At 46.6% G+C, this 27,785-nt stretch overlaps 1 protein-coding gene across 6 annotated transcripts in view; it reads left to right on the forward strand.

Annotated features, from left to right (window-relative positions):
• The window catches only part of DENND2B (DENN domain containing 2B), a 1,727,973-nt gene that overhangs the window by 1,161,678 nt on the left and 538,510 nt on the right, over positions 1-27,785 (forward strand). The window contains exon 1 of one of the 6 annotated variants that reach the window (XM_069623708.1): positions 353-779. The exons of the other annotated variants lie outside the window; for them this stretch is intronic. Within the exon in view, the coding sequence (XP_069479809.1) occupies positions 770-779 (10 nt within the window). The 5' untranslated portion in view covers positions 353-769. Of the gene's footprint in view, positions 1-352; positions 780-27,785 lie in introns of those variants that run through there. 6 annotated transcript variants of the gene reach the window in all.

Raw genomic sequence — 27,785 nt, forward strand, 5'->3', positions numbered from 1 at the left:
TTACAGAGAAAGTATGAAGATCTACTGATAAAAATAAATCTGCATTGATTACCTCCATAACGTGCCCCTCTGATTACCGTTGGTGGTACAGTATTTCCCATCGGTGGTATAATCTTCAAAACCTCACCTGGTCTATAATGAGGACTTAACTGCTGTCTAACTCGAAACACAGAACATTTAAAGCAACAGCCACCACGTGTGAGCAGAATGCTCCCAAAGGGGGTCACGGCTCCCTTGTCTAATTGATAGTGCGACTGCGCTGAGCGCGTTGGGTCCAGTTACTCTAGGAAAATGTGCAGTGACTCCAGCCTGACTTTCTCAGAAACCTTCCCAGGGATTCATGGCAGTGGACGGGCTCCTCTGACGTTGCTGGCTCGCTGCTTGTGCGCAGGGCTTTTTAAAGCACACATTCAAGGCTGTTCACTGCACACTGACCATGTACACTTTGGTTTAGATAATATACTGCTGCCCTGCCAGTGAAATCAGTCCCAGGTGGTCTTCGAATAACACTGCTAATATTAGTCATCTGAAGTAATCTGTTCCCGACGGGGGCGCGGAAAAGGGAAATTCTGTTGCGATGCAGCTCTGTTTATCTGAGTGAAAAGCCGGAGCAGCTTTAGCAATTTCCAAACTTTAGCTGTTGTGCTAGGATTCTAGGCGATGCCTGCAGATGCGGCTACGCGGGAGTGCAGGAGCTCGCAATCTGGCTATGTTGCGCTCTGTGACGAGTAGATTTTTCTGAAGAAGTCGGCGCAGGTGGGATCCCCAAATGTTGGCAGGTAAGTCGACATCTGCGATTATTCTAAGCGTGTGACTGTGTGCGTGGGACGGCTCACTTTGTGGCTAACAGTACAAAACCCTTCTGACAGGACACAGACGATATGTCGGCCATTTTATTTCCGCGTGCGCGCTGGCAACACGTTTCTAGCTGTCAAATGGAAGGCTGTTGTGTCTTTGGAGAGTGTTTGCTTTTGTTGACGTAATATGAGCCTGGACGGTGTAGCCTTCAGCATGAGGGGTGGTAGATGCTTTGGCACGTTGTTCGAGTGTGGTGTATATACAGTTTGGTAAATGCATTTTCTACGTTATGACAACATTACCTTTTTTTAACCTATATATAATATGAATAGGAGGGTTGTAAACGAAAGGTGCACTCTGGGACCTTTCCGTAGAAGTCGAATTTAAAGATGTTTAAGTAGAGTTTTACAAGGATGTGCTAGGTCAATACAAAAACATGTCCGTTAATGCAGCTAGTAGCAAGATCTCCAAGCTTTTTCCTTTTCCCAACCCCGTTTTTTTAAAATGTTAGTTTTGGCTCTTTTGCACTTTATTAGCCGAAACTATTCCATTAGAGTACACATCTGGGGAAATGGCGTATGAGGAGCAACACAAAGCTTGCAGCTATTGTTTGGTAATTTACCTACCCATTGACTGCTCATGGCCATGCAAATCCCTATGGCCTTTCTGACCCATTTCCCACCCCTCCCCGCCCAAAAGGAACTCTCCTGGGATCTCTGAGCTAGCTTTATTAAGCCTTACCCCCAAGCTATGTGCTGAGAGTGCGGGGCCAGTTGTTTTTTTCAAAGCAGTCTTCTGACAGTTAATGACTTAATTGGAGCTGCAAACGTGCTACTTGTGTAATAAAAATGTCTTAACCAGGTGTGCCTTCAGCCACTCAATTTATGAGCACTATGTGTATCCTTCACCAAAGTCTTGTCAAAAACAAGCATTGGCAAAGCCAACCGTTTTGGCTTGTGTACAAGTATTAGGCATTTGCTAGGCTGTGCTCTTATATACCAGGTACTTGCAACATTTTGCAGCGGATACCATCGATGGCCAGTTAATATCACTACAGCAATGCCTGGCAAGTGTCTTTCCAATGCCTGCACAAAAAGCCAAAACTGTTGGCATTGCCAGTACTTGTTTAAATCAGTGTCACACCTACGTATGTCTCACCGTGCCTCCTCCACGGTTCCCTGTACATGTTGTCACTCATTCTAATTTGTACCTTCACATTATTAAATGAAAAACATGAAAGTTACAGAAAGCCTTTTCACCATGGAGTGACACATTTTGTCCTTAAATATAGATTATTTCCAGGAAATTATACATTTCGAATATTCATTTGTTTGCAATGGAAACGGTTGATCAGTTCAGAATCATAACTTCATGTTAAGCTGTGGTGGTATGCAATAGTGGACCATTAAGCTTTTTGGCCAGTGAAACTGTACATTTCGATGCACAAATACGAAACCAACTACCCTCAGGCCCCAGTTCATATGACATGGAATGCATACAAATGTATTATACCAACTTTACATGAGGAACTGTTCTTTCATTTCCAGTTTTTGCACGCCTGTTTTTCTATTGTTGGTGTAGGTGTCTGACTATGCTCCATATATCTGTATTAGTCTGACTCCTACTTTTATACTCTTGTTACAGGATCAAGTAGATTTAGAGTAGGCCAGTGTCTGGGTCTACATCATGGCATGTGACCAGTTCTTGTGGAGTAATCTATGGGGCTTCATATCAATAGGCATACACAAGGGATCTGAATACTTTGGGGTGGTGGGTGGGAGGGGAAGCAGGCTTCAGCAAATCTGTGTTCATTCGTCCGGTTTTATTTTTTGAAATGTGCTCAAATGTAGGCACAATAAATAGTGATATGACCTTGGTGCCAGTGGCGTGATTGTGCTGAGCATGGCCGCAAGTCATGAACAGTGACCTACGGTCACATTATTGAGGGCTAGTGGTCACTGGGCCAGGAAACAGGCCATGGACAATGTTTATTGTGGGCTTCTTCATGGGGCAGGCAACATGGCTGACTCTCATGGCACCAAGATTGTAACCATTGGCTATGGCCGCAAGTCATGGACAGGGGCCACTGTCCCATCATTGGGTTATAGTGGCCACTGTGCCGGGCTGCAGGCCTGGCCCAATCTCTACTATGGATTGCATTGTAGGGTCGGCAACATCTGTGAAGCCCATGCCCCAATGTTTGTGGTGATTTGTGATGTCATCTGTGATGTCCTGCGTGTTAGTCTGAGCACTGCATGGTGGGTGCACGAGTTATGGTTGCATGGCTTACAATAACTGGCACATTTCTTTGGTTTTTCATTGCTGTGCTGCAAAAGTTTTTGTGTGTGTGTGTGTATATATATACACACACACACACACACACCACACACATCCTAATTTCCATAAGAAACCTTTCAGGTTCCTGCAGTGAATGGGTTGACGCGAGTCTTGATGACGTCCACCTGAAGGTTGCTTTGGAGGGAGGCAGCAGCAATCTGTGGCCTGCTGGAGAAGAAGTCATGTCAGTGTTTCCCTTCGGCTGGCATCATTTTACTATTGTATAACATCCCAATCTCTTTTGTTCTCTTTGGATATTTGACCAGATAGTCCCCAAACACCAACCTTTAAGCTCTGAATGACAGGCATTTGTTCATGAAGCAATTTAAAAAATGGGAGACGTTTAATCAATAGAACAGAAAGCACAAGCACTAAGGTGCTGTTTTTACATAGTCATCTGTATGGTTATGGGCTTGAACAAATCTACAGCCGGGTGAGGTTACTGCTAGCGCAGGTATGACTAATACGAATTGCAATAGCTTGTGGCACTGTGAAAAGCCCATGTCCTTTAATATTGGGATCAATTGTCCCCTGCAAGACATGGAATATAAGAGGGGAAACTACATCAGTGATTCTAATGACACATAAACATTTATAATCCTCCAGTATCCTAAACAATCATGCCTTTGTGATTGTCTCCTACACATTCAAAACCTTTGTGGTGGCCTCTACATTGTCTTCTTATCTGAAAACATGTTTGTTTCTTGAAAATTGTCATGCTAACACATCGGAAGCTTATGTAATACAAAGAAAGGATGGTTGACGTCTCAGGTGTATTTCTTTTGTCTTTGTGTCCTAGGTCAGTCTTCCACCTTTCATCTTTCTGAACTGTCCCAGCGGGTAAATACTGCCCAGAAGCTTATTCCACCAATTTTCGGTTGAACTTATAAAGCTTACTCCCTGTCAGAGCTCTGGTAGGTAAATATTAGAGGGACCCTGCTATCAGTCATATTAGAGGGACCCCGCTATCAGCCGTCTGCTCAGTGATGCAGAAAGCATCTGGAATCCTTCAGTTATTGCACTTCTGTGTTGGACATATTGTGCCATTTTTATATCCCAGCCACCGCTCACCCTGTGCTTTCCCCCACCTCAGCCTCATTAGAATAGCCATAGGTACCCCTTCAGTGTGTAGAGATGGAGTAACTCATCAGAGATTATATATTTTGTTTCAGGGCGACCGCAATCCCCGCCCCGCAGCCCCCATCTTGATGGGTACCAGTCTAAACAAGCAAGATAACATCAAAAAATGCCCTAACCTGAAAGAGTATGTTATAGGGCTCTAAGTAAAATAATCTCAACTATGTACTTTCCCTAATTTTTAGGGACGCAGTATGCATTTTTAAATGCGAATTGGGGTTAGGCGTACCCTGTTACATGTCATATGTTTCAACACTTAAGTTATTCAGGTGAGGTTGTGAAACTAATGTATCAATGATGTCAATCTAGGTTCCATATTTCATTTTTAACATTACTCCCGACTCGCTTTAGACGGGTTTAGCTTGGAACAAGTTAATTGCTCAATTAGACAGAGTGAGTCAGCCCGCAGTCTGTATGGGGACATTGTTGCTCGTGTTTTCCTGGCTACAGTCAACAAACTAAGGAGTAACATGTTGGTTGGAAAAGCGTTTCACAGAGCCCTTTGGCTCAAAATCAGTGACAGGCAGGTGCGACCTTGATGGAGTGGGACGTGCGGGGAGGGAAGTGGGGGCGGGAACATGTCTGAAGGAGAAGCAGAGCTCACCCCAAGCTTCGGCTCTGCGCGTTTTCATGCTCACCCATGTGAACATCCAGACCTTCTGAAAGGTCTTTTCTTCTGGCTGGCCTGGGACCTCAGTAAGCAAGAAAAACAAAGGATGTGGGTATTCTTTCATGTCAGCAGCTACTGCGAATATCTGGCGTTATTTTGGGGTCAAAGGTCGCATCTGCTATCCCTGGAAAGGAAATCGCCCCTGCCCTCCAGACTTCCCCTATGACACCTCGAGTCGCAGAATCAGTGCTGGAGACAGGCTGTGATGAGGACTCTAGAAGAGATATTGTGTTTGTCTGTTTTATTTTATTTCTATAGCGCCTACTCTTAAGCGCTTTACAATCATTCGTGTGACGGTACCATTGATGAAATGATGATAAAAATACAGTAGAAAACAGAATAGAAAGACAACACCGTGGTGATCAAGATCAACAGAATGGTGTCAGTCCAGAATATCTACACATTGAAAGACAAGATAGAACCATCCCATCCACAAAGTACAAGATAGGTAAGGTCTTAAAAATGTAAAGAAACCAGCTTTTGTCCATTTTACACAACCACACCCACCAATACCTACTCTGGCATCTCCTATCTGCTTCTCTGAAGGTTAACCTCTCTCCGTCTGCCACCTCACCAAGGAGTAGCAGCGGGAAGAAAAGCCATCAAGGATCCTGCCACTATGGCACCACCACAAGAATACCGGGCAAAGGTGGAAACCCTCTTTAGAATTCCACACAGTACCTCACTCTCACCTTCTGTGGCAAGAGGCAGATGAACAGCGTGCTTCTCACGCAGCAAGAGGAGAGGAGCATTGTTATTAAGGGCTCACATTATCCTCATATGGCGGTGTCCCCACTCTCCCACCCCCTGCTCTGGCATGAGAGGTGGAAGGGTAAGAGTGAAACTCCCTGTCCCCTACCAGGGGGCGGAGGCTGTCACTCAGCCTTAGCGTCCAAGCCCAGCCATTTCCCGTCCATTGCACACCCATGTAGGGGCGGTACAAAGCAGGGCCCATTAAGGCTTGGGGGGCATGGGACAGAGTGGTGAAAGGAGCAGAAACATGCATTCAACACTTATCTTCCACATTTATTTATCCTTAAGGCTGATTATGCACTAAACATGTGCTCTGAAGTGTCTGGAAGGTATCATCCTTCAGGCTAGGCGGAGAATTCTTCAGTCCACTGTTTGGGTGGTTGTCTCATGTCACCAAATAAAGGGAAAGCCTTGTAGTGTTCAACCATGCCTAGCATCACTGTTTCATCCCTCAAGAAGAACTACGCTATCCCTACTTAAAAAAAGTCTACCCTTAAGAGTGTGGTAATGTGCCGCCTATCTAAAAGGTATAGAAGAATCATACAGACATTTCTAACCTGGCATACACAATAACAGGCTTTTCAAGCCCTTGTCTGTCCCAGCCTGACCCGTAACTAGGTGACAAGCGGAACTGTACATGGAATACATTCAGGTGGGGAATTCTTTGTGTCTTTAATCTACCCACTCCTAAGTGTGTATCCGCATCTACTACGGATTGCTCAGTTAGAACATTGACACGATACAGTATCATAAGCATATAAAGGATATCCCATCACAGGTCTACTGTTTTCTGAAATCCCTTCCGTCAAGTTGCATTTTTCAAAACCAAATGTTTTTTTTTAAGGATTCTTGGATCAGCAAACTGCTAATGTTATATTATTGTCTCAGCATTTCAATATAGCTAAACAGAGGGAAATACACTTACATTATAAGCTACTTTTGTCCTCTAAAGAGACACCTTTGTCAGACCAGAGAGAATATGTTGCTTGCTTTTATGCCAGTTCATTACTGAGTGCCAAAATAGGAAAAACAGCAATTGGGTTATTTGTAACAGTGTTGACCTTGTTTGTGAGGTCACAGAACTTTGTTTTCACTTTTTCTTCAACTGCATTACATTTTAATATTCCTTTGTAGACCAGATTGGATGTGGTTGCATGACTGTCACCGGTACTGCTGTCCTCTTCCCAGGGTAGTTATCTCTTCATTGTTTCCGCATTCTGATCAATGTCTTACCACAGAAGAGGAGTTGGATTATGCAGAATTAACAGGGTTTTCCTTTTGGTGGAGTCTTCATGTGGTCTGAAAAAGGTCCTGTGGGTAACCAAACTCAACAAGTTGGGACATAACATGGGGACTTCCCACTGGTAAGGTTAATGGTTAAAGAAGTATTACATTGTTTCTTGCATTTTCGGTAGCTTGATCATCCATGAAAGAGGTTTTAAAGCTGTTCCAAAACTTTGCTTCGCATACTTTATCGTCCTTCCTAAGTGTTCCTTCTGCCTTGACGCGTGTTGGCAGACTTAGGTTGAGTTTCTTGATTATTGGTTCATCGGCATATAGCATGGTGCCAGTCTCTGCAGAGTGCGGCGGGGGCTCTACAGGTTCATGTAGGCCCTTTGCAGGATGCACATGCTTTTGAATGTACTCCTTTGTTTTGCTGGGTGCCTGAGGAGAGACCTGTGGGTGGAAGTCGCATAGCCCTGTGCCCTGAACTTAAGCCACATTTTAGCTTTTTTGTATGTTGTAGTCTCTGAAGTTTTAGGATATATTTGTTTGGTTTTCTGGCATAAATGGATTTGTAGTTGTCTCAGAGGGAGTTAGTGAGGGCTTTGGTGACATTGAGGCAGTGGCTGACTAGTAAAAGGAGGATCATTCTAAGTAGTTGGTCCCTTTTCGACCATGTTCAATTAGCGGGAAAAGGAGCGATCAGAAACATGGCACTCACAGATTCTTTACATACTGCGTTGGGATAGGAGCGTTATGCAGAAAGAAAGGCAAAGGGAACGCCAGGATGTGCTTGGGGTGAATTTCCAACGGACATCGTATCTCTTAATCATGAAAATAAATGTCTTCTAGGTATGAGGATGTGGCAGAGTGCTTCCCAGATCCTCCCCTTGGCAGAGGGGGACCTGGAAATATGTCCCTTGAAAGAGGAGCCAATGTTTATCATTGATCTGGAGTTGTGGACACATGTACACATTAAATACTAAAGTGGAAAGTAATCAATCCCGTTGTATCCCAAGTCAATTACTACACAGTTTTTTTATTAGATGTACCTATTTGGATCTGTTGACTGTGGTCTGTGAGGAAGGTTTTGATTGAGTGTAGCACTGCACTGTAGATTCGTATCAATCCTGCAGGTGGGAGAGTATTATCTAATCGTCTACCAGCAGGACCAAGGCCTATGGCTACTTATTGTCATCTCCTAAACTCTCCTGGTATGGCTTCTTGTTTGAATATCTTTGTCATCTTTATCATATTTACATTGCATTTGTTTTATTTTTGATCAAGTGCTTTGATATATGCACTGTTTCAATGCAATAAAATATATAAAGAAGAGATCATCCCAGATGTATTTTAGGATTGATTCCACCTGTCATATTGCTTGAAACCTGGTTGCCTATTCTGGCCACCTGTAAGCCTTGGCAAATAAATGTTTCTAAACTTAGAATGTACTGAATTGTCACTGTATTTGGGTGATTCAGGTTTGGCTGAATATTTTCGAGATTCGGAGTTACAGATTCGGGTTTAATTTAAGACCGTTCATGCTGATGAAATGTTGCTGTGACTATTGGGTTGAAGAGGTCAGACCTTTGTCTGCCAGCACATATTCAAAGTACAGCATTAATGGAATAGGTCAGAAGTTCAGAACCTTTCCCGCCAGGGATGTTCAATGAAAGCAAAGTCTCCAAATGACTACAAGCTTGCACCTTTTTTTTATTTTTTTATAAACAAACCCAAATTAATACTTTGTTTCCAGATGACAAAAAGTATAATCTTTTTAAAAAAAGCTCTGTTTCAAATTCGCAAAAAGTAATGCGAATAAATAATGCTCAGCAGGTACCATTTTATTCTCATTACGTTGAGATATGCACAGTTTTCCCATATTCAGAAGGGGGGCTGAGGTATTATGTTTTTTCCCCACAAATCAACCTGAACTTGCCCTAACCTCTCCCTAAATTTACTGAAGATCAAAAAAGATTTGGGGTGATTCAGGCTGGAAGAAAAATTGGCAGGATCCAGCAAAGCTACCCGAATATCACCAGCAGATTTGCTAGAGCCCAGAGACCAGTTCTGGGAAAGCTTGCTCAGGCCTAGTCACCAGCTTTAAAGGGAGGTAATTATAACATTTTTAGGGGTGGCGTGGCTTCGGAGAGATCTGGTAGGAGCTAGTTGTGGAATAAGTTGGTTTGAAGCGACTGCCTCCAGTTCCCAGGTTTGATCCATAGAGTGAAAGCTACGAAAAAAATATGTTTGTGAGAGTGCCAGGTACGGGGGAAAGTTGAGATCTCAATTTTGCCAGACCTTTGTAATTAGTTAGATGAAGCTATGAGATCCTTGCAAAGTTGCAGGGATGAGGTCAACTTCTAGGATCTGTGGATCTTTCCGTTTGCAATAGATTTTGATTAAGCCAATTGTTGTTTTAATGTGTGCACTATTTAGTAGTTAAATCAGTATTTCACCCACAAAGCACCCAGAACACTCATTCTCTATTTCTCTGCAGGATGCCAATCTGCTGCATATGCTTAATGGGCAACATCGGCCGGGGCGTTGTCTAGGGCCGTGCAGAGAGAAGAGGCGCTTTGGTGTGTTGCCTCACAGCGCAACCAATAGGAACCATTGGAGGGCGTACGTTTTCAGAGCCCTGGGCATGTGCAATACCTGCATTCCCAGGGCTATGAACCCTGATGTACTCAATGCTTCCTGGCTGTTCCTGTGCCATAGTGTGTGCATGAGGAGAAAAAAATAAGAATGTGTGTCTGTCTATCTGTCTATCCCTGGGACAAGTAAAACTAATTGTTATGGCACTTCGGCATCAAAGCATGCTTTTCATGGCAATGATGACATCTATTGTTGTTGGACAAGGTATTATGTGTTACAGCAGCAATCAGTGTGGCCGTTACCTCCTCTCAAAAACAAGATGACAACCTTGACACATTATTTCATAATAAAGTAAAAGAAATCTTGAATGGCACCCTTGCCCACAGAAGGTCCAACATGCTGCAGTGGCTTCTTCTCCATCTGCCAACTCCTTCAGGTCTTTCCAACCCATCTCGCCTGAAGACCTGATTAAAACCGCTGCCAAAATGAATTCCTATTATCTGCAAAGCCATCCTTGCCTTGTCATCACCACCAAAAGATCACAGAGACCTTGCAACTCGCCTTGACCACCCTCATCAAGTGTGCCTTTACTCTTGGGGCGGACCAAAATATCTCAAGCTAGCCATTCGTTTTTCTCTCCTGAAACCACCCCCAGCTTATCCTACCATACTAGTCAACACTCATCCAATCACCAAAAAAGCCTTTAATTGGAAAGGTTATGGAAAAAGGTCAATAAAACATCCCAAGGAATACTGTGGAAAAGAAAATCTCTTATACAATTTACTAAAAGGGATTCCAGCAGCTATTTGCAGCACAGGATGGAGAAGGCTCTCCGGTCTATGGCAGATAAAAACTGCCCAGTGGTTCTCTTCTTATTTGTCTCAGAGCCAGACATACAAATGTACCTTCCCACCTCTTCCAACATTTTATGCATTGCCCAGGTGACATTTCTCAGTCCTTCAGATTCATATTTCTGCATATTCATTTCAAATAACACATTTTAAATCAAGTGTAAGTTGTGGCATTTCAGCCTTACATGCAACGCAGGCACCCTTTTTCAAAAACAAATATCTTGCTTGCCTGATGGAATCCAAGTTTTAAAACATGGCTGGCTTTCTGCGATTCAAACCTATCCTACTGCCACTGACAGTGTGTCTGTGACTGGGGATACCAGAGGTACTACCAGGGTCTCGACTGCTACACCGGTGACCCTTAAATGTCATCCATGGTCTGATATATAAAGCTTAGTAGAACCAAGCTTTGAACCGGCTGACACTCTTGCAATAATATACTAACCAAAGACCGATTCAAGGAATGGCTCCTCCTTAACACCTAGATCCACACACCATGCACTCCCCACCCTACCTGAGACTCAGTGGTGATCTGCTCCCCACTGTCTTCCCCCATGCTGCCATCTGCCCACCCTCCCCTGTTAGCTCCCTGCTCCTTTTTACTCTACTTACCTCACTGTGTTCTTCCCCCTATGATAGTAAAGCTCTCTTGCTTCCCGCTGCTAGGTCCACACTCAATAAATACCCTAATAATAATAATAATAATAATAATAATAACAATGATGACTCAATAAGTGCGTGTACTATATAGAACATCTCATTAACTCTTAAACGTAGCATTCCAGTGGCAAACTTCGATCTAGGATCAGTGCTCCAGACTTTTTGCCTAAGGAGCCATTGGCTCCCAAGGCAAAAAATGGAGGAGCCAAATTAAATTCTTAGGAGCCACATTTTTAAAATGATGCCAAATTCATAATGTCATTGCACGAAATAAAAGCTAAACCATTTCCTATACCATTTAATCAAAAAGGATCTACAGAAACAGGTTATTCACTTACTCCGCAACTCCTAGAAGGAGAACGGTTGTAGAAGAAAAGTCCTGGACTAGAATCATAATCGGGGTGCTATGCAGTCACATGAATACCCTACCCAGCGCCACCATATTTCCAGTTTGCCCAACTCATGAAAACTTCCAGGTTGTCAACCCATTATACTCAACAATACCAGTATATTTTCAGTTTGTTTCAATGATCCCCAAACCTTCCCAGAGTTTACTGGTTTGTACCATCCCAGCAGATTGCAAGGTTTGCCAATCCCAAAATAATAGCAGATTGTACTGACAACTGCCCCATTTCGCACTACAGTGGCATGATAAATTTGACAAATCAGGCATGTTTCCAGTTGCATGAATCTTACTATATGAGCAGTTTGATAATCCCAGCAGGTTCCATTTTGCACATTGTCCCAGTATGTACAATGCTGTTGCATAGTACCGGTTTACGTGCAGCATACTGGGGAAACATTCTGGTAGATGTCCCAGTTTGCACAATCCCAGCACATTTTATTTAAACTTTTATACAGTGTTGGCCCTACCCACAGGTTCTTTGCAGTTGACATTCCTGTTTAGATCATGCCAGTAGCTTCCAAACCAGCGCAACTCTCAACACGTCCCCTATGGGAGTCCCCAGTATATTCCTAGTTTGCAAACTTGTATTATAGTGGCGTAAAACCAGAAATATTTCTGGTGGATATAGTGCGATTTTTTAAATCGTAATCACCCTATATTGCTAGATGTACAATTGCAGTATTCAGATTCCTTTTACAAATATACCATTAATGATTTACAGAATTCGCCATTTGGTATGCCAGTTTGGACAGTTTGCCAATCCCAGAACACTTAAAAGCTAATTTTACAAAAAATGCACAGTGTATGCAGGCGACCACCAACTTTACAACTTTTGCAAAATTGAGTAAAAACAAGCAATATCGCCTTTCCTCTTTATTTTTAATCAAACTTTATTTTCACTTGTACATTTTACAAACCAACACGCCCAGTAAATCAAATTAACATAAGGAATACATCAAATTAACATAATATAAACAGATTGCCTAAGAAAAAGTCAAAAGAAACACCCCATAAACAGATTATACAAATAATAACCCCAACATCCTCTCGGGAGGATAGCTCAGGGGCAACGCGCTCACCTTGAAAGCAAGGCGACGCGGAGCAGCACTGGTTCGATCCCCAAGTCTAGAAACCTCCGGGTATTAAGTGTGTTATAATTAACCAATCATTATCGAACAAAACAAAGGTTTCTGGTCTGTGCGTCATGGAAGGGAGGACTAACATGTGGCCTTATAACAGCTGTAGGCTTGTTTTGACCGGGGTCGATTCTCCCCATTGCACCTGAGGTGTTCCTTACATTGTATTTATAACAGTCCTTCAGGGGAGGGAGAAATTACAAAGGAGTTGGGGCGTCATACCTCTGTTCCTTGTTTTTATTTTTTTTTACTATTTTTATTGATTTTGCAACATGTTAAACCATTCCCCAACAGGGTACCTCTGGCTTTTCCACCTCTGCGCTATTATCGTCATAGCCGCAAGCGTTGGCGCTAGTCTCGCTTTTTCACGAGATCTGGGTTCCCCACCTGCGGTGCCCCCTCTAATTCCTAATGGGATCTGTTCCGGTGGTCTGTTATCCCCTGTCCCGTAAGCCTGGTCCTGGGCCCTCTGCACCTCCTTCCAAAATGACTACATTTTCGGGCATCTCCACCAGATATGTTCTGTCGTGCCCTCCATCCTGCAGCCCCTCTAGCAGTCCCCTGAATTCCCGGGTATATCTTTTGAAGATGGGCTGGTGTATAGTGCCAGCCAAATAATATCTTGTACCATGCTTCTTGCAACTGGCATGCTCTTGCCAATTTGGGGATCTTCCTCCACAACCTCTCCCATTCCTCCCCTACTATTTCCCTCCCCATGATCCGCTCCCATCTCCGCATATACGGCCACTGTTGCTTGGCATTGCCGTCGTCTAGTATCCTATACAGGTTAGATATTAGCCCCTTGGACCCATCGTTGGATAGGAGGAATTTTTCAAACTGTGTTGTTTTCCTGATTGCTACTTCTCTGTTTCCGGTGTTCAGTACCCAATGCCTTATTTGCACATACCTAAGCCTTTCCCCTTCCTTCACTGCAAATTCCCTTTTACAGTTCTCAAACAAGAGTATTCCCTCCCCTCGGAACATATCACTCAGCTTCCTACACCCCCTGTCCTGCCACTGCTTAAATACCAACTTTTCTAGCCCAGGTGTAAAGTCCCCATTGTTAAATATAGGCGTGAAAGGGGACAGGAAGGTCGTTATCCCCTTGGTTCCCACCAGTTTATCCCAATTGTCCGCTACTAGCTTGGTTATGGTGCTCTCATATAGGTGCTTTGGCTTATGTTGTTTCGGTAGCCACAGTACCTACGCCAGTTTATGATGCACTACGGCTCTGTCCATTTTCACCCATTGTTTGCCTTGCATGTGCTCCCCTTCCAGAAGCCATTCTCTAATCACCCGTAACTGCGTGGCCTTGTAATACTTCTGGAAGTCCGGTAGTGCCAACCCTCCCTCCCGTCCAGGTGCCATCAATAGGTGCCTACTAACCCTCGCTCTCTTTCCCTCCCTTATGAACTCGTTGGTCAAGGCTTTTAACTCCCTGAAAAAACTTGTTGGTATCACCCGAGGGATCGCCTGGAATAGGTACAATAATTATGGGAGTGTGACCATTTTGACTGCAACTAGCCGTCCCAGCCACGAGACTCTGAGGTTCCTCCACCTGTGGAAGTCTCTCTTGATGTCCTTCAGTAACGGGGGATAGTTGGCTGTGTACCAGCCCGCAAGGGTCTCTGTGATTCTTACTCCCAGATAACGTATTCCCCACGGGCTCCACACAAAGGGAGTAGCTGCCCTCAACGTGTCACGGTCCTCTGCCTTCAGGGTTAAGTTCAAGATCTCAGATTTGCCGATGTTACCTTTCAGGCCTGAGACCTCCCCAAACTCTTCCAACAGTGTTCTGCTTGCCTGGATAGACTCTATTGGTGTTGTCAGGGAGAGCATATACGGGAGGGAAAGCCCAAACTGCGCTCAGGACTAAGGGCTATCATTAGCGAGAAAACACAAGGGGGGTAGTCCTGGCTGAAACAGTCAAAGCTGATTGCAAGTTATTGGAATGCAAATAAAATTTAATATGTATCTAATCCTTTGTTATAGTACTTATTCGTATAAATCCAAAGGAAAGATGGGGAGGTACCAGGGAGAAAGGATATATACCACAAACACTTAATTGATATAAGACTGGGAGTCTTTTTTATTTTCTCTCCTCAGTCAAATGTTCATTATTAACCAAACAAAGGTTGCATAGACCTGTAGATGGTACAAACATTGCATTATATAGTATATTAATTACTTCACATATTCAGACATGTAAAAAGCAAAAACACATTGATGCATAGATCAACAGAACATTTTTGTTGCTCTAACACAGAACCTTGGATGGGTCTGACAAAAGCCAGGCTAGAGGGTGACCAAAATAGATCGACGTCACTGACATAAATCAAAACCAATTGGAGAACAGGGACCTGTTAACCCCTAGGGGGGAAGGGTCCCAGGACGTTTCGGCTAGACAGTGGATCACAGCCTTCTTCATGGAGCCAAGGATTTGGAAACCCCTGTGGAAGAGGAAGAGGTGCTATGGTTAACGCACCTAATGTCATGTCAGGACATGGTATACAAAAGAACTCCACATACAGTTAATCTGGCTCACGCATGCCAGATTAACTAAAACAAGCACCAGATCTACCCTATGGAACTTGAGAGAGATCAATGGCCACCATCCATGTGGGAACTGCACAGTATGCAAACAGACGAAGAAAATGAACTCCTTCATGATTGGCAACAAGGAATGGAAACTCAAGCATTTTTCCAACTGTAAGACCTGCAACGTAATCTACATCATAGAATGCCCTTGCAAATTACGGTATGTGGGCCAAACATCGAGACCGGTACAAAAAAGAATTGGGGAGCACCGCTCGAGAATACGTTGTAAAACTGTGGCGGCCCCACTAGTTCCACACTTTCTTGAAATGCAACACGGCCCAGACAGCTTTATTTGGTGGGTAGCGGATAAAGTAAACAACACCAGCAACGTTACCAACTCTTTGAATTTTAAAGAAAGCTGGTGGATGTATAAACTTCAATCCATTTCTTCAGGACTCAATGAAATAGAACCCCATCGCCAATTCTAATACTTGTCCATGGCGCCATGAGGGTCCAGTTGGGATTTTTTTCCCCCCGTGTTTTGCTCACTCTGCCCTTCCGCGACTTTGCGAGCACCCGGGCCCTGGGACACTATTTCCCTCGCGCATGCGCAGGCAACCAGCGTCTGCCGCGGATGCGCAGAAAACCAGCGTCTGTTACTTCTAGGCATGCGTCGTACTCTTCACGCGCATGCGCAGGCAACCAGCGTTTGCCACGCATGCGCAGGAAACCAGCATCTGGTACTTCTGGGCATGCGTCGTATAGCACGGTGCACACAGCTTCACTCTGTGTTCCACCGAGCTTACGATCGCACGCGGACGCCGCAGCCCACACGGTTCAGGTACTTTAAGTTCCCTCCCTATTGTCACTGTACCTTTCTAGGCGAACAGCGCTCTCCCCCTTACTCTCGGGAGGCCTAGCCCTTGAGCCCTGCATTTGCAATCCATGTGTCAGACTCAAACTGATCCCGGTCCTCTCTCTTTTTTACAGACTTTAGCTGTCTCTGCTCACCGTTGTTCTCCAGTTTCCCAAGCCGGCAATTTGGGCTCCTCGCCAGTTGTATTGCTTGGGCGCCGAGGCCATCACTTTGCAACTCCAGGCAATTTTCCTGGTACACCCCCCATTTACCAACATTCTTGCCCCTAGTTATACCACAGGGGTCCTACTGATGCAAGAGCCCCAATTTCTCTTACATTTGTTTTCCAGCTCCTCCATGTCAGAAGCAGCTTCTACTTTTTCCACCAGAGTTATCCATTGGAATTTGCAATTTTAGCCATCTGGCCATCACCCAGGACTTAGTCCTGGCTAAGGTCAGTACTTGACCAACAATATGAGTCTACCAGAGCTTTCCCGTTTTAATCAGTGTGTCCTTTTTGTATGAATTTTATTAAATTCTGTATGTGGAGTTCTTTTGTATACCATGTCCTGACATGACATTAGGTGCGTTAACCATAGCACCTCTTCCTCTTCCACAGGGGTTTCCAAATCCTTGGCTCCATGAAGAAGGCTGTGATCCACTGTCTAGCCGAAACGTCCTGGGACCCTTCCCCCCTAGGGGTTAACAGGTCCCTGTTCTCCAATTGGTTTTGATTTATGTCAGTGACGTCGATCTATTTTGGTCACCCTCTAGCCTGGCTTTTGTCAGACCCATCCAAGGTTCTGTGTTAGAGCAACAAAAATGTTCTGTTGATCTATGCATCAATGTGTTTTTGCTTTTTACATGTCTGAATATGTGAGGTAATGAATATACTATATAATGCAATGTTTGTACCATCTACAGGTCTATGCAACCTTTGTTTGGTTAATAATGAACATTTGACTGAGGAGAGAAAATAAAAAAGACTCCCAGTCTTATATCAATTAAGTGTTTGTGTATATCCTTTCTCCCTGGTACCTCCCCATCTTTCCTTTGGATTTATACGAATAAGTACTATAACAAAGGATTAGATACATATTAAATTTTATTTGCATTCCAATAACTTGCAATCAGCTTTGACTGTTTCAGCCAGGACTACCCCCCTTGTGTTTTCTCGTTGTCAGGGAGAGCAGCATATCTTCGGCGAACGCTGCCATATTTTGGTGTCCCCCCCCCCGAATGGTATGCCACGTATCCCATCTGCTTCCCTTATGGCCTGTAGAAGGGGCTCCAGATAAATTGCGTAAAGCATTGGGGACAGCGGGCTACCTTGTTTCGTGCCTCTATTCAGCCTAAAGGGTCTTGACATAGCCCCATTCACCGCCACTCTCGTTGACAGTGCTTTATAATGGCCTGAACCATTTTCAGAAATTCCCCTCCGAGGCCCATTTTCTGCATCACAAAAAGGACCACTCCACACGGTCAAACACCTTTTCTTCTTCAAGAGATAAAAGGACCGTGGGAGTGTCCATCTTTTGTGCCTTTTCCACCAGGTGCGCCACCCTCCTGATGTTGTCCGCCGTCTGCCTGCCTCTTATAAAAGCCGCCTGATCTGAGTGGATCAGGTTCGGGAGGTAGATCTCTAGCCTGTTTGCCAAGATCTTTGTATAAATCTTGGAATTGGCGTTTATCAATGCAATGCGCCTGTAAGATGTTCTCTCCTCTGGGTCTTTGTTAGGCTTGAGGATAAGGGTTAGTCTGGCCTCCTCCATGGATGGAGTTATTCTGCCTGTATGTATTAAAAAGAAAGGTCAGGTGCAGGGTTAGTTCTGTTGCGAACATATTGTAAAAGGCCGCGGTGTAGCCATCTGGGCCCGGGGCCTTATTTGATGGCAGATTACCGATCACCCTCCTTACTTCCTCCTCTGTAATCTCCCGGTTAAGGGTTTCCTCTGCCTCCCTCCCAATTTATTTTATCTGTGCCTTTTCTAGAAATCCACCTGTAGATGGGCCTGAGGGTTTTGTGAAGCGTATAGGGATTCTTAAAACTCTGCCAGTGTTTCCTGGATGTCCCCGGACCATGTGACCCGCTGCCCTGTTCCTGCTTTCAGAGCTGTGATCGCGTTCTTTAACCTCACCCCCCTCAGTAGTCGCACTAAGAGTACATCCGCCTTATTTGCCTTGGTGTAGTACTTTTGACGGACGGTGAGCAGCGCCCCTTCAACTTTTTTTGTTCTGAGGACTTCTAGTTGCCCTAGTGCCTGTCTATACTCCCTCATAGAGGCCCTAGTCAGGGTCGTGTCCGCCTTTTGTCTCGCCGCCTTCACCTCCGCCTCCAGCTGCTTTTTCCTCTGTACCGTCCCTGCTATCAGTTTCCCCCCTGAACGTAGCGTTGAAGGCGTCCCATCTTATGTCTCCTCTCGTGTCCCCTCTCCTGTTCTCTGTGAAGAAGCTCTTAATCTTCCCTTCCATTTCCTCTCTGATTACTGGGTCTCTAAGGAGGAACTTTGGGTATTTCCATCCCCACACCTCTCTTTCCTTGCGCCCTAGATAAAATTGGATGGAGAGAATCTTGTGGTCCGCTATTCCAATGGGGCCTGTCTTCACTTCTCGAATCCGACCCATCAGACCCGCTGAGACCCAAACGTAGTCAATTCTTGATTGTGACCCATGGACTCCCGATAGGAAAGTGTAGCCCTCCTCGTCCCCCTTCAGCTCCCGCCGCACATCTCTGTACCTCCACCCCTCACAGGGCCCCCCGATCTATCCCGCTCCCTATCCCAAGCTATGTTGAGGTCCCCCATCAGGATTATTTGGCCCCATGCTTTATCTTCCAGAGCCCCCAGAATGCACCTCAGAAACTGCTCCTGGCCCGAATTTGGTGCGTACACTACTGCCATGGTATAGGGGAGATCATGGTGCATCCCCCTGACTATAATATACCTGCCCTCCTTATCTTGTATGATCTCAGTGACTCTGAAGTCAATCGTGTTTTTGATGGCTGGGCTACTCCCTCCGTTTTATTCTTTCCGGAAGCATGCAAGATCTGGTCCAACCCCCGCAACTTTAGCCACCCTTGGTCCTTGTGCATGAGGTGTGTTTCCTGTAGCCCCAAGACATCCGGCCCCTCTTTCCTCGTGAATTGTTCTGATTTTTTCCTCTTAAGGGAAGAGTATTAAACCCCGTAACCTTATGATACCCACTTAAATGGTTATCGGTTCGGCCTTGCCCCTGGTATGCCGAAGGTACCCGGTCTCTCTCTTCTTCATGAGGTTCCTCCCTGCCCCCTTTACCCTGTCCCTCCCCCTTTCTCTCCCCTCTTGTTGTCCCTAACCCCCTCTCAGCCCGAGTCGCACCCTTTGCCCTCTCCCCCCAATGCCCTTTCCCCAATTGGGTTCTCGACCATCAACTCTCTCTCCCCCGCAAGTCTCATCGCCCTTTCTGACCCCAAGATGTTCTCACCCCCCTGCCCTATTTTCTCTCCCTTTCGTCCACCACCCCTTTATCTGATACCTATTCTGGGCTCCCCCTAGCCAAATGCTCCCCTCTCCTCTCCGTTTGGCTTATCGCCTCCCTCCCTATGTGGTGGACCGCCTAGCGTGGCCCTTCTCCACCTTTTTCTCCCATGGCTTCAGTCTCATTCCATTCGCCCCCTCTGACGCCCTCCCGGTCTTATCCTCCCTTCGTTCCTGGTTCAAGTCGAGGTGTAACAAATCTGCGCCTTCTTGTAGGGTGCTTATGCATCTTTGCCCCCCTGCCCACTCGAAAAGAAGCCAGAAGGGAAATGTCCGTTTGTATTTTATCCCCTTTTCCTTGAGTACCGCTAGCACTAGGCCCATCTGGTGCCGTTTGATCAGCATGCTGTTTGCTAAGTCCTGGTAGAGTTCCACCCGTTGATCCTGGTACGTGATCGGCTCCTCTTGTCTTGCTGCCCTCAGCACTGCTTCTTTTTGTGCATATCTTGTGAAGGCTGCAAGCACATCCCTTGGTCTGGCCTTCGCGTCCCTGTTGAGGCGTCCCACTCTGTGGACTCTGTCCAGTTCCACCCTGCTCGGGTCTGCTTCTCCTATAATGTCTGTGCAGATGCTTTGAATGGCCCCCTTCAAATCTTTGTCTTGTACTGTTTCCGAGAGCAATTTCAAACTTATATTAATCCTCCGAGACCTTTTCTCCATATCCTCTATTTGGAGTTCCAGTTTTCGGGTTGCTACATGCAGTTTCTCAATGGCTTCACTGTTCGCTTTCGTGTCTTCGTCCACTTCCTGTAAGCCCCTCCCCAAGATGTCCGTTCTCTCTCCCAGTTGGCTCAGTTCCTGTTTAACCTCCCTAAAGCTGCATTGAGGTCTGTTCGCAAAAGCTGAAATTGGTCCTGGAATGTTTTGACCAGGTTGGACAGCAAGGATAGCATTTCACCGTGGAGGTCCTGGCGTGATATTGGTGCCATTGGGTGCATCTCTTCTGCCGTGTTACTGCCCGTCGACCCTTCCAGGGTACTCCTGGGCGCTTCGGCGGACTCTCTGGCCCTCCACATTGTTGGCAGCGTTCCCGGTGTATCTCCTTGAAAGTGCGCACCTCTGTTCGCTTTGCTTTTGTTTTTGTTTGACATGTTGGGATGCATGCAGTGTCCCTCTGTTGATGGGAGTAGCCTTTTGGTACTGTTCCCTCTCCCAGTCTCCTACTTCGCCCGAGGCCTTTCCGCCTCTGGGTGGGTCACTCAGTGGCTCCTTCCTTCCCACTCAGGCCCTCCATGTTGGCCCCTTTCTTCCGCACGCTTTTGGCCGTTAGCTGCTGGCCTCCTTGTTGGGGTCCGCAGCTGCGCTTTTCCTCCTGCTTTCTCCGGCCCGGCTCAGTCCTGTGGCTTTAGGCGGTGTCTCCCTGCCTGCTCGTGGTAGCCTGTCCCCCTGCCCCTTCCCTGCGTCTACTTCACCTCTGCCGGGGTCTCGGGTGGCGATGTCTGGATAGCTGGGGCCCTTTCCACCTCTCCCTTTTTCTGCCTGGTGCTTTGGTGCTGGGGCAATCTCCCGCCTGGCCGGGTCACGGGGGGTCTGCTCCTGTCTCCCGAGCACCCTCCTGTTCCTTCGTTGCGGGGGTCACTTTTGACGTGCTCCCTTTTCCTCTTCTTGTCACCCTGGGCCCAGGGTGCTCCCTGTACCACTGCTCCTGCCCCAGGTGCCTGCTGTCTGCGCTCGCAGCCCCTCGCTCCTCCTCTCAGCTTCCCTGTGTTGGGGCCCTTCCAGTCAAGGCCCTGCTTTCAGTAGGAAGTGCCACTTTAATCTAAGCCTGTAATGTTCCTCTTGGATATGGGCCTCTCTATCCGGTTCATCTGTGCTAGGGCCTGTGGTAGAGTGTGTCCAGCCCTTGAGGGGAAGAGTCTTAACCGTTGTTTGCGTGGTCGGTGTGGTGTGGCCACGCTTCCTTCAATTTTAGGTTTGCGGTTTGCCTTAAATATTTCTCCTCACTCTGTGGCCCCCCCACACCAGGCTCCGTGATGTGCCCCTCTCCTGGCACGCTATCCACCAGTGGCCCGGGTGGTGCCCTGTGTGCGCTTGGGGCTGCGCTGCTGCTCCCTGCTAGCTGGGGTGCTCTCCTCTCCCCGCTCGACACTGCAGTGTCCCGGGTGCCTGGGGTCTAACGTGGGCGAGGTGCCCGGGACGCGGCGCAGCTGTTCCTCACCTGGGGCTGCTCTCCTTGACTTGACGCTCCGCTCCTCCCCGCCATCGGCCAGCACAGGTCCTTCCAATCCTCGGGGAGCCCGCCGGCGGAATGCCAGCTCCTCGCCGCTCACCCCTCTTCTCCTTGCTGCCTCGCCTTGTGAGTTACGGCTGCTGCAGCAGACCCCTCGGGTCACCGGGTCCCCTCGCTCGCTGCACCGCCTCTGCTTCTTCCGCCAGCCGATGCCTTGTCCTCCCGCTACTCGGTTCGTCACTGCTCCTGGGGATGGGGGTAGGGGGTCTGCTGCTAACCCGCTCGCCTCACTCCCCCTTGCTGGCGGTGAGTCACCTCGCTCCGTGAGTGTTCGCCTCGCCGTGGTGTGAACTCTCCCAGGCCGCACTCTCGTAGTCCTTTGCCGGGGTCCTCCTCTCTCACGGTGGCGTCTTAGTGCGGAGGCTCACGCAGTCTCGCCAAGCTGTTCCTGCCCTCGCTTGTGTCTCCACTGACCTCGCTCTTCTTATCAGGGTGAAGCAACTTCTGCGGAGTGGTGGTGCCAGCTAAAGTTGCAGGAAGGTTGTGGGAGCTCCGCCGGCATGTCTACCTGGTGTCGGCGGCCATCTTGGAATTCCCGTTCCTTGTTTTTAACATATGAAATAAAAGGCGCCCTTGTCTCTAAATATTTGGCAAAAGTGTCAGACAGTATTGCCGAGCTCTTCTCCATGGCCACTGTGTACCATATCTTTAACCACCAACATGCCATAGAAGGGCCCTGCTCTTTATTTTTGCAATCCGTTTTGTAAAAGATGTGAATGTCACCTGCAAATTACACTTGGCAGATGGCATTTACAATGGAATCCACGTGCTTTCAGCAGGTGTGAAATGCAGGCATATTACATAGGACTCCATTAGTTTAACGCTAGCATCAAAAATTCATTCTGGCATAAAACGGAGGTTTTGCAGGTGGATTGTTAAGTGAGAGAAGGAAATGTGTGGCCCAGGTCATCCCCCACTGCCTTCAAAACGTGTGTAAAATCTCCCAGAACATGGTAGCAAGGCGTAAATGGCTTTATTCCTTGGTTTCACACCTTGCTGTACTGCTCTGACCGTTTTAAAATGACCCCCTTCGTGTATTCCAAGTATTGTTATGGCAGTAAGTCATGTCCATGACCTCTGAGTTCACTCTGACTGCCAGCTGAATATGTACCCTTAACCAGCTTCTTCTCACCTAATGAGCACTTTTAAAAGCTTAGAAATGTGTGCAAGATAGTGCAGGCACACAATCACATTACAAATGCACATAATAGAAAGACTTCCATCCGCTGCTGTGGAAAGGTCTTTTCTCTATATCTATGTGCAATGTAATATTGCACGCACACTAAATTCAACACTTTACTAAGCTTTCAAATGTATTGACTAGATATGTAGTCTTTATTTAAATATTTTTAGTGAATTTATCATGTATTCGGAGATGGTCACATTATCATTTCAGAACATGCAGTACATTCACAAATAGTATGCAACTAGTGCCGTAACACCTGATAAAAACATTACCTTGCACCCTAATTTAAGCTTTGTAATGTTTTATTAGGTGTAAGGGCGCTAGTTAAGTACTATTTGTTAATTTACAGCATTTTCTGAGATGATGATAATAAAGATTACCCCTGATAACTGCGCAGGGCGCATTAATTCTATTAAAGACTAGGAGGCGAGCATTATGCTTCACTTCTTTTATTACTACTCCTCAGCAGTTCAACAAACTTATATATTTAACAACTTTGAAATGTTAAGTGTTCCACTGTAACTTTTCCAACTTAGAACTACAATCCCCATAGTCTCTGTAGTCCAACTCTCTCTTAGCCCCTCTATGACACACTTCCTATCCTTGGGCTCCTCCTCTGCTTTTACTTGCTCTGAACTGTCTTTAAGGTCCATAACTTGTCCCGCCAACTGTGCGAAGACTCTGAAACTTGGGCGCATAACAGCCGATGACCTCTCGGTTCTCTGGTCTAACTTGTTCCTTCCTTCTGCCGTCAGCTATTCTTCTGCTCATCTCCTATGAAACACACAATAGAGATATTCATGGTGGTGGCCATGTGCGTGCCCTAATCCATACATTACTTATTGGACACTACTTGATCGGGTGGGAATTTAATGCTTGCCTCCTAGTCTTTAATAGAATGAATACTCTCTTTAGTCTATGACAAGACTGGAGGCGGGCATTATGCTTGTTCAAAGCTTCCCAAATAATGTCCTTGCCAAACCCTCAGTAGGTTTAAAATCAAATTCTTTAAATACACGATCACTCGACCAATCTGCTGCTAGCATAATCTCTTTCAGTCGCACTCCTGTCATAAAGGCCTTGGAGGCCATTGCTCCTCTCACTGAATGCGCTCCATACGTTCCCACCTTCACACCTGCTGCGAGCATCACTTCTTTAACCCATCTTGCAATGGTGGCTGTGGCAACTGCGTGAAAAGGTTTCCTACGCGCTATTAATAACTGTGTCGTACATGCTGGCCTACTTTCTGCTGTTCTCCCCTCATATTCCTTAATGCATTCTACTAAACACCAATTAGCCTTTCTCGGAAAATAGGGGTAATGGACTGTCGTCGTCCCTGTCTTACTCCTCTTAGCTATCGAGAAAGTTACACCTTCTGGCCCAAAAGATCACCTGTTAATCTCTAATGCTCTAACATCTGCTACTCTCTTGCAAGATACAAGACATAACAGCATTGCTAGCTTGCCTGACAGCTGTTTCAAGGATAGGTACCTATTTGATGGCCAGTCTTCTAACAAACAGAGAACCGTTGTCACATCCCACATAGTATTATACCTCGGTACTTGTGGTACTTTGTACTTTGCTCCTTTGATGAGCTTCACTACTGCTCGGTGTTCCCCAGCTGGAATTCCCTCTGTTGGCAGATGTCCTGCTGAAATTGCTGACCTGTATGCTCATATTGTACGAAATGCTTTGCCGTCTTGCAATAAATGTGCTAGAAAATGTAATATTGCTACTACAGGAGCTGAAACGGGATGAAACCTTCTCCCTTTACACCAGTTAGTCCACTTGGCCCAAGCCGCGTCGTAGCTCCTCCTAATGGAAAGTGCCCAGGATTCCGCGATAAGCTCTGCAGCTTCCGTCGAAATTTCTGGCAACGCCCAGCGTCTCCTGATATCCTGCATGCGACTAGCGGGAGCGTCCCTCTCACTCTCAGAGGATGACACAGCCAAGCTGGGTCTGTGAGCAGTTGGTCTCCTTCGGGGAGGACTCTCGGGAGATCTATTGACAGTTTCATCAGTGTCGGAAACCACACTTGTGATTTCCATAATGGTGCTACTAAGATCAATTCTGCCTTCTCCCTCCGACATTTTGCTAGAACTCTGTTCAACATCACAAAGGGGGGAAATGCATAATGAGGACTGACCAGTCTTGCAGGAAAGCATTGATCCCCTGCGCTCCCGGGTCTAGTCTCCAACTGAAGTACTCCTTCGTCTGGGCATTGAGCCGGGATGCAAACAGATCTATGTGTTCTGGGTCCCATCTCGTGTTCAGAATCTGAAACACTGCTGGATCCAGTCTCCAGTTGCTGGAATCCATAAGGTATCGTGAGTTCCAGTCTGCTACTACATTCAAGGTTCCAGGCAGGTATTCTGCCTTCACCGATGTCTCTGATTCAAGGCAAAATTGCCATAAGTCCTTCGCTAGCTCTGCTAACAATCTGGACTTTGTTCCTCCTAGATGGGTTATGTATCGGACCGCCGATATGTTGTCCATTTTCAACAGTATGCACAAATTCATCTTTCCTCTTGTAAATGTCTTGATCGCAAAAGAGCCTGCTAGGAGCTCCAGGCAGTTTATATGAAGGCAAAGCTCTTCCTCGCTCCATTTTCCTCCGATCTCCAGAGACCCACATCTTGCCCCCCAGCCTTTCCGGCTGGCATCTGACTCGATTATCAGGTCTGGTCGGTCTCCGAAAAATGGCTTGCCCATTCCAGGGGTCCATATTCTTCAACCACCATTCCAGCTCTGTAATGGATTCCTGATCCAGTGGAATTAGCTGGTGGTACCTCAGAACTTGCTGGACATGCTTTATCTTCAGTTTCTGGAGGGCTCGGTAGTGCAAAGGACCTGGGAATATGGCTTGAATGGATGCCGCTAACAATCCCACTATTCTTGCTAATACCCTGAGCGAGACTTGCTGTTAGCTTAAGCACGCTCTGATCTCCCTCTTGATATCACTTATCTTTTGCGCCGGAAGTTCTAATGTAGCTTTCTTTGTGTCAAACACAAATCCCAGAAAATCTAGTCTCTGCGCTGGCGTGGTATCTGACTTTTCTATATTCACTAGAAACCACAGTGATTGTAGCAGGCTCTGCACCCAACTCGTCTGATAGACTAACGCTACTCGGTCTTCTGCTAGGAGCAGTAGATTGTCTAGGTAAATAATCAGCCTGATGCCCTTCTCTCGAATCGCTGTAGCTACTGGCTTCATCAGTTTTGTGAACGCCCAGGGAGCGGATGCAAGACCGAAGGGCATTGTCCTGAATTGCCAGAGCTGTCTGTTCCAGCGAAAAGCTAGGAACCTCTTGTATTCCTCTTGTGTAGGAATTTTGAGGTATGCATACTTCAGATCTAAACGTGTCACCAGTCTCCCTCTCTCAGGGAGTCTCTGAGTTGATGGATGCCCTCCATCTTGAAGTGTCGGTACACAATCCACCCATTCTGCTCTTTGAGGTTTATAACTGGGCGCACTTTCTCTTTCCTGCGTACTAGAAACATATTGCTCACAAATCTGGGGGTCGCTGTGCATCTTTCTATCGTGCTTTTCTGTGCTAGCTGTGCTAGCTCGCTGTCTAGGCATTTCTGGTCTGCTAGAGCTAATTTCTGCTAGTGTGGCCAATACTGTTGGGTCGGTTCCTCTATAAAATATAGTTGCAAACCTCTGACGGTCTGCAATATCCAAGCATCGCTGAAAAGAATGTGTCCAATATTTCAAAACATGCGCGTTCTACCCCCAACCGGAGGGTATACTACTGCTCTCACCTGAGGTGAATCCTTGCCCTCGTCCCAATCCTCTGGATCTGTGACCTCTGGGGAAGCGTCCTCTGGACAGGAAGAATGTGTCCTGCTGTTTATTTTCCCAGTATTGTGCTCTGGGATTAGGGGGTCTTCTTCCTCCCTGGCCTCGACCGGCTGCACGACCCCTGAAGCGGTCAGTCCCGCCAAAAACTCTGCTTGGAAAGATCTTTCGAATGGATGCCTGTGCTTTTTCTAAGGAGGTATATGTACCAACGAATCGGCCCATCTCTTTCCCAAAGGCCTCCCCAAAGAGGAGTCCTTGCGCTGCTTCTCCGGCCTTGTAAAATGCTAGGTCGCTCAATTTCAGGCCTCTCCTTCTTTCTGATGCTATTGCGCAGTTCGCGTTTCCCAAAAGGCATACTGCTCTTTGCGCTCAGCCGGCTAGTGCGTTTGGGTCCACTTCTTCCGCTGTGTCTTTTGCCCTCTGTGCAAGGTCCATGATCTTAGCGAGGGGCCCAGCTAAGTCTAGCACCTTTCCCTGGCAACTCCTCCATGACCTGTCAATTCCCTTGCGGGGATCCTTGCTGGTTTTCGCTATGAATGTTAGGATCTTGGGGTCTAGCTCGGGGGTCTCTGCCACCTTTCCCAGGAGGGCTGGGCGTGGGCTTTCCGCTCGTAGGCCATGCCTCACTTCCTTATCGAGGGCCTTAGGTAGTCTTATTGTAATGTACTGTGTCACCCGGGGGGATGGTTACCACTCTGTGGACCTTGGGTTCCTGATACTCTCAGGATCAAACATGTCCTCCTGTATTTCATCGAGGTGTTTTTCTTTACAAGCTCTTTTGCCCCCACTGGGCTTGACCTCTTCCTCCTCTGACATCTCCTCACCCTCTTGTGAGGCAAGGTCTCCCAAAGGCTCCTCTTCCCAGCCTGGGTCATCTCCTGGATTATCGTCCCCTGGAGTGGGGGTCATGAGGTCTGGCACTGCCTGACGCTGTAGGTAAGCCTCTTTGAGCTTAGTGAAGGTGTCAGCAACCTCTGGGGCCTTTTCTTTGGCCCCGTCTGAAGGGCCCTGGGAGTCGTCAGAGGCTTTCCTCTTGCGGGCCTGTTTACTCCCCATAGACTCTGCTTCTGAGAGTCCTGTGGGCG

Source organism: Ambystoma mexicanum, chromosome 11 (assembly GCF_040938575.1).
Source record: "Ambystoma mexicanum isolate Mex_15411 chromosome 11, UKY_AmexF1_1, whole genome shotgun sequence".
Taxonomy (NCBI): domain Eukaryota; kingdom Metazoa; phylum Chordata; class Amphibia; order Caudata; family Ambystomatidae; genus Ambystoma; species Ambystoma mexicanum.